This window comes from Calidris pugnax, unplaced genomic scaffold, assembly GCF_001431845.1.
Source record: "Calidris pugnax isolate Ruff unplaced genomic scaffold, ASM143184v1 scaffold276, whole genome shotgun sequence".
Classification (NCBI taxonomy): domain Eukaryota; kingdom Metazoa; phylum Chordata; class Aves; order Charadriiformes; family Scolopacidae; genus Calidris; species Calidris pugnax.
Window position 1 is genome coordinate 68,845 of NW_015091112.1, and position 12,169 is coordinate 81,013.

General features: G+C 43.3%; 2 protein-coding genes across 2 annotated transcripts in view; both read left to right on the top strand.

Moving 5' to 3' along the window:
- Positions 1-358: 358 nt before the first annotated feature.
- LOC106897529 (zinc finger protein 99-like) lies at positions 359-6,803 on the top strand. The gene is made up of 3 exons (XM_014958214.1): positions 359-461; positions 660-1,292; positions 2,052-6,803. The coding sequence occupies exons 1-3, from the start codon at positions 419-421 to the stop codon at positions 4,682-4,684; spliced, it is 3,309 nt and encodes a 1,102-aa protein (XP_014813700.1). The 5' UTR covers positions 359-418; the 3' UTR covers positions 4,685-6,803.
- Positions 6,804-7,664: 861 nt separating this feature from the next.
- CDC5L (cell division cycle 5 like) overlaps positions 7,665-12,169 on the top strand; it is a 36,032-nt gene continuing 31,527 nt past the window's right edge. Inside the window, exons 1-3 of the mRNA XM_014958237.1 lie at positions 7,665-7,812; positions 10,313-10,416; positions 11,562-11,723. Of these exons, the coding sequence (XP_014813723.1) occupies positions 7,768-7,812; positions 10,313-10,416; positions 11,562-11,723 (311 nt within the window). The 5' untranslated portion in view covers positions 7,665-7,767. The remainder of the gene's footprint in view (positions 7,813-10,312; positions 10,417-11,561; positions 11,724-12,169) is intronic.

Below are 12,169 nucleotides of genomic sequence, written 5' to 3' on the forward strand. Positions count from 1 at the left end.
GCCCCCCCCCCCCCCGAGCCCCCCCGCTTAATGGGCTACCTCATCTTTTTGTTTGGCTTAAAACATGAACAGATTCCACAGAGCTTTTAAAAAACCCTCCCTGTGCACGGCTCGGGCGGGTGATTATATGCGTCATTAAACTGCTTTTTAGGCCCGAAGGCCCGAGCGCGCGCAGTCGCCTCAGGCGGGCGCTTACCCCACCCCCTCGTGGGGCCACGCCCCCCGCCGCCGCTCCCGCCAATCAGCAGGCGGCAGCAGTGAGGATACACCCTCCCACACCCCCCCGCTGCCCAATGGGAAGCGGCGCGACTCGCCCCCCCCCCGCCCTGTGCGCATGCGCGGCCGCCGCTGAGGCGGGGGTTGTTTGATCGCAGCGCGCAGCCGGCCCTGTGCGGGCCGGACCGGGCCGGGCCCAGCAATGTCGGTGGAGCAGGGGAGGACGGAGCCGGCGGATGACAGCGGTAGGTGTCGGTTTTGGCTGGTAGGGAGGTCGGCGGGACTGCGGCCGGGCGGGGAGTGAGGGAGCGGGGCGGTCTGGGCCTAAAGCCTGTCCCGCGCGCGGGAGGCCGGGGCGTGCGCATGCGCGGTGGGGCCCTCGCGCGCAGTGTTTCCTCAGGTGTTTGGGAAATGGCATCAATGTTCTCTTTCTCCGTCCCCAGAGTCGGACGTCTTTGAAATTGTTCTCCCCATCACCGTCTTGGTGCTGAGCGATGATGATTTTGTGCCGGATGAGGCCGAGGACCCACCAGCCTCCGTTCCCGAGTGGGAGGAGGAGGGTGAGCAAAGGGGCGACTCAGACAATAGCGGTTTCCTAAATAGCAACGTGACACCTTCAAATGACGGTAACGGTGAAAGCATTTGTGAAGAAAACGAGGTTCCTACAGATAAGGACAATGGTGTGAAATACTGTGAAGAAAAATGTGTTGCTGAGAGTGTGTGTAACAGATCAAAATCACCTTTAAGTGATCAGTGTGATACCAGTGTGGATGAACGCCCTCAAAATGATGTGTTGCCTGCATCACCTTGCAAAGTAGAGCTTACAGAGATCAACGAAACCAGTGACAGAAAAGAATGTGATGGTGATGATGGCTTTCAGAAGATTCCTCCACTCCTGTTCCCTGCTGGCAGTGAGGGTGGAGGTGAGACCATTGAGCCGAGCACGCAGGTGACATCAGCAGCAATATCCAAACATGAAGAGGAACTTGTCAATGTTGCAAGTGTTCTTTCTGATGGCAGTCAAGAGAAACAGCCAGAAATCCAGAAGGAGGTGGAGATAACTGTTGAAATGGGAGGTACGTTGTTAATAAGACTAGTGCAAGACTTTGACAAATGTGGTAAATCTCAGGTTTTTGAAATGGGTAGGAAAGTATACAGGAAAAACACCAAATTCATTTGTTTAGAGTAAGCATTTCAACATAGATTAATATTGTATAGAGCAGAAAAAGAATACTGGATGGAGTATGCTTTGTGCTTTCACAGACTCCTTTGAAAAGTATTGAAACCACAGTAAATTGGTACTATTTCATTCTGCTGCAGTTTGCAAAAGGGTGGCCTTTCATTAGAGAAAAGGATCTGAAAATTAAAAAAAAAGCAGGAGTATCATACTTCTGAGAATGGAGCCCTAGCAAAGTTCAGTGACTTTCCTAGGAATTCTGGGATAAAGCTGTTTCATTAAAAATGGGGGGGTACAGTGTTGTCCTGTGAAATCTGGAGCTTTGAGTGAAAAGAGAAAGAATGAGGTTTCTAACTAGAGTTTATTATCTTAAAACGTTATTGAAATGTTGAATGGGGTCAAAGAATGGAGAAAGATGAAAAGAGAAAGTAGAAAGAATGAGGTTTCTAACTAGAGTTTATTATCTTAAAACGTTATTGAAATGTTGAATGGGGTCAAAGAATGGAGAAAGAAAAGCGGAGGTAGGGAAATATTAAGAAAGCATAACGAGTGAAGAGCAAGTAAGCCATTAAATAATTTGGTATTATGACTACCAATTAATCATTAACATTGGTGATCAGCTGAAATGTCATGGATTTGAATTTTTATCCCTCTGTAGGTCCTGATTCTTCAAAGAATGGAGACAATGAAGGTAATAATAGAAAAAGAAAGAGAAGAAAATTTGAAAATGAAACACTGACTTCTCATTTGGAACACGGCTTGAAAGAAGAACCGGAATTTACCTATAATTGTTCTGCCCCGTTTCTTAATGGATGCTCTTCTACATCAGAAGAATTGTTAAATGATGTAGGGAGAGTAGGGAAACTGGAGATGAATGCTTCCACTTCTGCTGAATCAAATACTACAGGAGAGCATATTTCTAAGACATTAACTCCATTTCCTAAAAAAAGACATCGGCAACAAAAAGTTGTTTCTCCTCATGCCAGCTCAAAAGAATTGCAAAGCCAGCAAGAAGGTTTAGCGTGGCTAAGTAATAGTATAACCATCAAACCTCTTTCTAAAGCATCTTGTTCTGGAAATAAGAATGAAAGATTGAATTTGAAGTGCAGGTTTTGTAGTTCTGCATATAAATGCAGTGCAAGTCTAAAGAAACATGTTTATTCGGCTCATAAAGACAAGAAAATACATAAGTGCTGCTTATGTAAAAGAACCTTTTTCTTTCCTGCCAACCTTAAAAATCACCTTAAATTTCATAAGAAACTGAGTAGGTTGCAAAAGGCAAGAAAAAATAGAATTAATGCGAGAAAAGCTAGGCAGAGAAAGACTGAAGAAAGAAAATCTGAGGCCAAGAAAAAAGAAAGTAAGTATGAGAAATTTTTCATTAAAATTGAAAGGGACTTCACACCTCTGGATGTGCCAGTTAGTTTTTCCTGCAAAATTTGTTTCTTTGCTTCATCAAATCCTAGGACTTTTATTCATCACATGAGGGGACATAAAGAGAGACCACCTTACCAGTGTCCTCAATGTGATTACTCCTACAGTAGCTTATCCTATCTGTTAAATCACATGTACTGGCACGCTGGGTATAAGCTCTACCAGTGCAGGTTTTGCACCTTTTTTTCGTTGTATTTTGCCAGCATGGTAAGGCATAGCTATATACACACAGAGGCTAAACCTTATACCTGTGAGTGCTGCCCGTCAGCATTCTCAAGCATCACAGAGTTAGAGAGACACAGGAGATTACACGCGGGCAAAGCAACGTGCCAAGGGCAGCAAAGCGACGTGAGCAGAAGAAAAAGAACTCAAAGACCTTTAAAGAGTTACACGTGTGATGAGTGTAACGTAGTGTTTTACACTCGGGAACTTCTTAGCTTTCATAAGAAATTTCATGAACAGCTTAAGGCTACAGCTAAGGGTTATACAAATCAGAACAACAAATATCATAAAGGCAAAGTACGCAAAGTTGAGAGTGATTCCCAGGATGACGTTGCTGTTTCTGCTAAAAAAAAATACTGTCTCCGTGGGGGAACGCTGACTTCAGACTTCAAGCGAGCAGGGGATGTGCAGAACGATAGGAAAATGTGCTCCAGAAAGAAATTCCATGGAAGCAACAGCATACCTGTTACTGGGAATAGATCAGGAGTTCCTCTGAATTCTGTCATTTGCAAAGAGGAACCTCTCTTCAACTCCAGGGCCTCTCATTCGCAAGTTGAAGGTGATGATGCATATCACAGATTTGTTGAAAACTTAAAGGATACGTGGCCTTCCAATTTGTCGATGTTCAAAATGTACAAGTGCCAGCACTGTCGTTACGCTACTGCTGTTCACAGAGACTTTCAGCTGCACCTAAAAATACACACAGATGTAAGACCGTTTGTGTGTAAAGAATGCAATAAGACATTTAAAACATCAAACCATTTGCAGGAACACAACCTTTTTCACATAAAGAATGGATACGACTTTGGCCATTGCCTGTATGTAGGGAGACGTTTAAAAAATCTTGACTTGCATCATGAAATGTATGTAGGCATGTACCCAGAAAGAGATTTGGGTTCCTCGAAAGGTTCAAAGAGACTCCATTCCTTGCTGGGTTTGGAAGCCTGCAGGGTACATCCAGGTGTCAAGAAGGACAGAGAAAATGATCTGCTGGCACAGAGTCAGTCACGATTCTATCAGTGTGCAGAGTGCAAGTATGCTACTTGCCGTTTAAACAACCTGGAGCTCCACGTGAGAACTCACACAGGGGAGAAACCTTACAGCTGCAGTGTTTGTCAGAAGAAGTTCCGTACTTCCAGTCACCTGAAAAGACACGGGGTCACGCATTTTAACCTGGAGCATCTCAAGTGCAGCAGCTGTGACTATTCCACAAACAAATGGCCCTCCCTGAAACAGCATCTGGCTTCGCACTCCCGTGAGGAAGGCCCCTCTGCCGGCTGCTTCTACGAAGACATGAAGCTGCCCTTTAAAATGTACAGGTGTGAAGAGTGTGGCTATTCCACAGCCCACAGTGGAAACCTGAAGCTGCACTTGAGAATCCACACAGGGGAGAAGCCCTTCAAGTGCGATCGCTGCCCGCTGGCGTTCCGCACGTCCAGCCACCTGAAGCGCCACTTGCTGACTCACGTAAAGCTGTGCTGCAGGAGGTGTAAATTTTCGACGGTAAATAAACACGCTTTGCAAAAGCATGTGAAAACTCACACCAAAAAGTACGAGTGTGGAAAGTGTAACGTGAGGCTGCCTACCAAAAAACTGCTGGAAAAGCATAAGCGGCAGCATAACCTTGGAATATAAGATTTGGGAATTGCATGTCGGCACTCGGATCTGGAGAGGTTTGCATGCCCTGAATTTGCTCGTTGCTTATATCCCCTGCCATTCCCAGAATGGTGGCTGGTAATGGATGTATCCAGAGCCTTGGTCCAGAGAGTGAAACTCGGGGTACTGGTTTGCTCTGGGTTCTTCTGAGAACTTCAGTTCCATCACAGGCTGTGCTAGAGGAGGTTTTTGATGCACTTTTTCATGCCCAAGTAACTTCTTAATGCCATGAGGTCAGTTACAATTTGGCCAGTGTTCACCAGTTTAGTTACACTGTGCCACTTCTTTTCTTCTAGAAAATGAATTAAAAAAATATCTTTTTTTAACTAAAGGAATGTTTAAAAGGAGGGAAGGAAATGCACGTTATATTGTATAGTAATAATTTTTCATTTAAAAATTGTCATTGTGTTTGGAGGCTTAACACTACCTCCCATCTGCTGAAAGTTGCATTCCCACTCCTGGGTTCTCTTTTGATACTTGCAATAGAAAAAAAAAAATAGTGTCTCACAAAATTAGAGAAGATTTGTGTTATCATTGGATATTTGGGTTATGAAAATGTTTTCTAAATGCGTGTCTATATAAATGGTTTATTAGGCGGTTATCTTGTCCGTACTTTTGATAATTCTTTGAGTAGACTGACAGAAATGGTGGTGTCCTTAATCGGATATTTTATAACACTGAGAATCCTTAAATTGATCTTCATCAATTTTAACGGGAAAGTCTGATGTTAATCTAGTATCAAATGCCTTATCTTTTCTCAGGCTGGTAGCTACTATGCTCTTTGTTTCTTAAAATAGACAATACTGAACTTTTCAAAGAACTTCTCTGTTAATTTAACCACTTGCTGGTAAGTTGCAAATACTACTTAGTTTTACATCGAGAACCTTAGTAGTATCTTGTAGAATTTATTTTGTGAAAGAACTTCAAGGTGTATCTGAAAAACCACGTATAAGGACCGTTTGTACCAAACAGCCTTTATTGCTTGGATACCGTGAAGACTGACGGATGCTTCTTCCACTTTATAGTCAAATTGAGACAAATCTTTGCTCATTTCATGGAATCATGGGGTGGTCAAAATGTTGTGTGGACATCACCAGCTGCAGTATTGGTAACAGTGGTGTCACCCTCTTGTGTGAGGGGAGGACAGTGGCAAAGGACTGATGCCAGCTGTCCCCTGATGTTACAGTTCAGCACGTGAAATAGCAGAATAAACCTATAGCTTAATTTAGAGAATGTAAACATGAACCTGGCACTGCTTCTTCACTGCTCTCCCATGTATGCTTTTCATTATAAATAGGGATACGTTACCCAGAGAGGTGGTGGAGTCTCTTTGGAGATATTCAGAAGCCATCTGGACATGGTCCTGGGCCACCAGCTTTGGGTGGCCCTTCTTGAGCAGAGGGTTGGACCAGGGGACCTCCAGAGGACCTCACAGTGCTCCAAATGGGGCCTCAGCAGGGCAGATGGAGAGGGAGGATGACTTCCCTCCACCCTCACGCTCTTCTTGATGCACCCCAGGATGCCATTGGCCAAACAAGTGTGGCCAGACAATTTGTGACTGTGAGCCCTGGTGCTTCCAGATGGTTTTTCCTACAATCTGGGAAGTCCCCATTTGGGAATGAGTGGTTCAGGTCTTAGAAATATTGAGCGAACCACCAAATACAGACGTGAGAAAGAAGGACTTTATCTTGATATGAATATAAAAAAGCATTTCTGTGAAATAATAACACAGTTATGTGAGCGTGGAAGAATTTTTACCTGCATTACTGTACGATTCTGATCGTTTATTTGAAGAAAAATTCAAAAGAACAGGTAAAAAGAGGAAATAAAAATGTGAAGAGAATTATAAATATTTCCCAGGTAAGACTAGGAAAGCTAAATCTGGTAGAGAATAATTGTTTATGAGTATGGTGTACAATGATGGAAAAGAGACCCCCATTAAAGGAGGGTAAATTTATTGAAGGAAATTTTTGAAAGAGTTTGTAAGCAGCCTAAGTTTCTTACCATTCTAAGAAAAACAAGGCATTTTGTTGTGGAGGTTATAAAACTGGTTGTTCCAGGCCTGTAATAAATTTAAATAAAGTGTTTCATGACTGATGAGGTTCCCCTGTGTTCCTTACACAGTGCGCTGCCCTTTTGGGGATTGGAAGGGATTCTCAGTCTCCCGAGTCAGAGGACTTTATAAATATAAAGGCAAACTCATTTTAAAATAAGCAAATGGACTATTCTTTATTTTATTCTATTATTTTTTTTTGCTAGCTAGAAGTATAATATTTTTTTATTCTTGCAGAGCTTTAACAAAAAGCAAAGCCTTACCTATACCATACTGTGAAGTTGTCTGTTTCAACTAAAAAATAATTGGTTAATTTTCTTTATGAACACATACTAAATTTGGACAAAACAGTAAAATACAATAGTAAATCACAGCAACGACAAACAGTTCGAGCAAATAGGTGTCGTTTGATCTGCCAGGCATCTGCTAAATGAGGGAATAAAAGTAAAACATTGGGTGAAGTTAATGAATATAAGTGGAGACTATGCTGCAGTCTGGTTGACCTGCAGCTGGATTTATTTACAACAGAAAGAGGGAAACATGACAGTTCTTATTTATTTCACTTTATGTTACTCTATGCTACTACCTCAATCTCCATTTGGGCTGCAGTAAATGGGCGGGTTTTCCCTCAGGTGAGCACGCTGTAAATGCCACATTGGCAAAATCGGGTTTGCTTCCTCCATCCCCATCCTTCCTTATTTGTGTCTTTTGGGGAATTTGACCCAATTTAGTGAATCGAAGGGTTTGAAAGGCGGGAGTCGGCCCCGCCCGCCGTGCGCACCTCCGGCCCATAGGTGGCGCTAACCACCCGAGAGGGCGCGGGGCCCGCGCATGCGTAAACCAGTCACCCCCCCGCTGCACAGGCCGCTGCGCGCATGCGCAGACCGCGCTCCCTGAGGGCGAAGGGCGCCTGCGCGGGGTCTGGGCCGGCCCCGCTGAGGCGAGCGGCGTTGCTTTCCTCTCACCGTTTTTTTTTCTCTGCCGGCTTCCCGCTCCTTTCGCCGCCAAGATGCCGCGGATTATGATAAAAGGGGGTGTGTGGCGGAACACCGAGGTAAGACCCTGATCGCTTTAATATTGCCCCCCCCCCAAGGGTTGCGGCCTCAGCGGCTCGGGCCGAGGGGGGGGGGCAGAGGGTGTCCCGCGGAGTTGCGCAGGCGCTGATGGAGGGGGGTCGTGGTGCGCATGCCCAGCGGGGGTCACATAGATTGTCTTAGTGACGGGGAAATTGGGGTATTTCTCGGTAAGGGGAGTGTAGAGGGTTAGGCGTCTGCGGGCGCTGTGGCTCCGGTGGGCTTGGGCCTTCCTCCTCCTTGCCTCCCCCTGAGGGCTGCCTGGTGGGGAGGCCCTGCGTGTGGCCTGTCCCTGCCGCCTGGAGAAGCCCTCCCCACAAGGGCTGCAGGGGATGCCTGGGCCATGTCGTCCTCGGAGATGTTCATTCTGCAGCCTGAAGTGTGTGTTAGATTGCATAGACAGGGTTCTTCCTCTCCAGTGGTATGAGGGACCTGGATCTCTCCCCCCCACCACCACAAGGGTTGCGGCCTCAGCGGCTCGAGCGAGGGGGGGGGGGGCAGGGGTGTCCCGCGGAGCTGCGCAGGCGCTGATGGAGGGGGGTCGTGGTGCGCATGCCCAGCGGGGGTCACATAGATTGTCTTAGTGACGGGGAAATTGGGGTATTTCTCGGTAAGGGGAGTGTAGAGGGTTAGGCGTCTGCGGGCGCTGTGGCTCCGGTGGGCTTGGGCCTTCCTCCTCCTTCCCTCCCCCTGAGGGCTGCCTGGTGGGGAGGCCCTGCGTGTGGCCTGTCCCTGCCGCCTGGAGAAGCCCTCCCCACAAGGGCTGCAGGGGATGCCTGGGCCATGTCGTCCTCGGAGATGTTCATTCTGCAGCCTGAAGTGTGTGTTAGATTGCATAGACAGGGTTCTTCCTCTCCAGTGGTATGAGGGACCTGGAACATCTTGCCCTTGAATACCCTTCCAAATGCAGAAATGATGAAGATGGGTCCGGGCTCGTCATCTCCAGCTCAAAAGGCTTTCTACACAGAAATCTATGTGGCATTCCAAAACAGAGGGGAAAACCTTCCCTCTCTCCCATTTTTGCCATCACGTGCTTTCAGACCTGGAACTGATTGAGGAAGGGAGAATAATAACATAAGAAATCAAGGACATCAATTCAATTAGATTACATGTTTAATGTAAAAGAAAGTACCCAACACTGTGTAAAATCCAGAACTTAGGCACTGTACACTGTAAACACTCGGCATGTACGTAGTTCTATACATAAGCATGTTCCCCAAGCAGTGGGGAAAAATAATAGAAGATAAACGTAGTGTGTGCTGCGTGTGCTTTTAACCACTTGTGACAAACCAGCGATGTGCCAGGAGGCACCTAAATTGGGGGTCAGCAGAGGGGAGGAAGAACCACTTTGTGCTTGCCCTGTTCTTATGGTCTTCCATAAGTGATAATTTTGGTGACTTATATTAAGAGAAACAGCCGTGGGTTAAATAGATCATTTTTTCACTCATCATTGAGTACTGATTTGGTGACTATTAAGAGAAACAGCCGTGGGTTAAAGAGATCATTTTTTCACTCATCATTGAGTACTGGAGAAGAAATAGCTCTCTTTGATGCTATTTTTTTTTTTGATGAACATTTTGATTGTACACGCAGCATTAAAAATACAGGAAGTGGAACCAGTTTGCATCAGGTCATTCGTAAAATGATCGATTGCCAGCAAAAAAAGCCTGCCGGTGTCATGAGTATGGCTGCTGGATGCCATATAACACCAAGTAAATATTTAGAAATGAGAGATACCACTTTCTGACCTGTGTGGAAACCAGAGATAATGAACTCATTTACCTGAGAGGAGGAGAGAGAGACAATTGGTAGGACGTCCAGCTTTTGATAAAATCTTAGTGCACATTTTGATGTATATGAACAACCCGACTCCCAAGATGAATCCATTACATTTTGGGGTTTTTTCCCCAGAAGTTTACATGCTTTGGGGAATGCACTTTTGGATGTTAACAAGTGATCTGTTTAAAGATTTACTTTTGAAAGAGAAACTTAATATAAAGTTCCTTTATTTTGTGATAATTTCTTTTTTAAGAGCATATTCCTTTGATGGGCAAATATTCCATTTTCATTAAAATGTGCAAGTAAAAAGGAAGATAATTTTATGGTATTATTGAAAACAAACCACCCAAAGTAAAATATCTATTCTACTTTTTTCCAAATGTTGTGTCATTACCAGACAAACACTTCCCTTGAAGCTTGAAGGAGAACCTAAAGAACCTTTAAAAACTATGATTGAAAGTAGTAATTTTGAAAGATCTGTTGGGTCTATGAAGTTAGCTATAATAATCATCACGTGTCATTTTCATTTAATCTTTATTGATTCATTGGCCTTTGAAGTACAAATAAGAGAATAGATGAGAATAAATGAAGAACCAGGGCTGTGCTGTTTCCACTGGATTAGCCCATTCTATGCTTGAGCTCAAACTTTCTGTTTTGCAAGTTCTTCTGATTCATAACGGTTGTTCTGGGTTTTTTTTAAAGGATGAAATTCTGAAAGCAGCTGTGATGAAATATGGCAAAAACCAATGGTCTCGTATTGCTTCTTTATTGCATAGAAAATCAGCAAAGCAGTGCAAAGCCAGATGGTAAGTGAGAAGTGCCACGTCTGGGAATATGAGATTCACAGTTTAGAATTTAGAAATTACCACAGATTAATTTATGTCCACAGAGAAACAATAGTTTTAAGATTGCTTAAGATTGTTTGATTTCAGAGATTGTGGATATTTTGAATTCCTGCTGCTTGAAAGTAATCAAACAAATATAGCCAAATGTTCTCTTTGCCAGTAAGTGCAGTGTTAGCAAATGCAGGATCACTTAAAATTGCATACATGACTTTTTTCCCCTGTAGTTACACATTTTTAATCAGTGAGTATTACCAAGAAAGTAAAATTGTAAGATACTAATCTATCTTACAGATAATTTTCTAATTTTTCATACTGAGAGTTTGGCTTGAGGATAAATGTTTAGAACTTGCACTTTGGAATTTCATTTTATATACACAAAAAAAAAACACAGCTTAAAACTAATGCAAATACATGCAGTACAAATCCATTTGAGAATCAGACTTAGTTTCTTAGTACTGAACTGCATATATCTGTATAAAGTAACAGTACTGGCATAGTTAAAGCTTTGGAATTTCATTTTATACACACAAAAAAAAGAAACCAGCTTAAAACTAATGCAAATACATGCAGTACAAATCCATTTGAGAATCAGACTTAGTGTCTTGAGTACTGAACTGCATATATTTATTAGAATACTTCCGTATAAAGTAACAGTACTGGCATAGTTAAAGATTAGCAAGATAACTGTTGAAGGGTCCAGACCAAACAAATCTAGCATTTCTGGTACCTTTAGTTGTTGTGATTTTTACTTTTTTTTTTTTTTTCTGGATTAATTCTGTGGTTGTTGTGATTTTTACTTTATTTTTTCTGGATTAATTCTGTGACTCCTCACTTTGCCAGAATAAAGATGCAGAAAGGAAGAAGAGGCAATATCTGTATGAAAAGCAGTGGATAAATAACACATTTTAAAGCTCAAATACATATGTCATAAAAATACTTTGGAGTAACATCTTTTTGTAAAGAAAAAACTTGAAACTGTGAAATTTGCATGACAAGATTTTGGAGTCTCATTGTGATGATTTGAATAAACACTGTTCTGAGTTAATTCAAGACAAATCAATTAATATCTTGGATCTGTCGTCCTTAACTTTTTCACTTTTTACCAGGTATGAGTGGCTGGACCCGAGCATCAAAAAGACAGAGTGGTCACGGGAAGAGGAGGAGAAACTGTTGCACCTGGCCAAGCTGATGCCAACCCAGTGGAGAACCATTGCCCCGATTATTGGGAGAACTGCTGCACAGTGTTTGGAACACTATGAATTTCTGCTGTGAGTTACTGTTTTGCTAGAGGTGCACACCAGGAAAATCTGTGGGGTTTGTTGTAGCTCTGTGTCATTCCGTTCTCCCGTGGTGCTGAAGTGTAGTGGTTTCAAGTTGACCAAGTCCTTTTATAAGCAAATCCTTAAGGACCATTTCTTCTCAGTCAGTGTGTCTAGCTTGAAAGAAGAAGCTCCTGGAACCTGAAGGACAGGCTTGAATAGAGATAGATGTATATTTTCCTGCTTCTGGTCATTCTGGCTAGAGGAATGTCAAGATTGATGCCTGTTATAAGATTCCATTTTAGGTTTATTTGGTTATTTTTTGAGTGGCTGATCAATATGACTGAGTGTGTGAGAGAGAAGAAAAAAGATACACACAAACCCATATGTTTTTGAAATGGTTGAACAAGCAGCAGTCATCTCTGTACCTACAAAGGGCTTTTTTAGGCCATGAG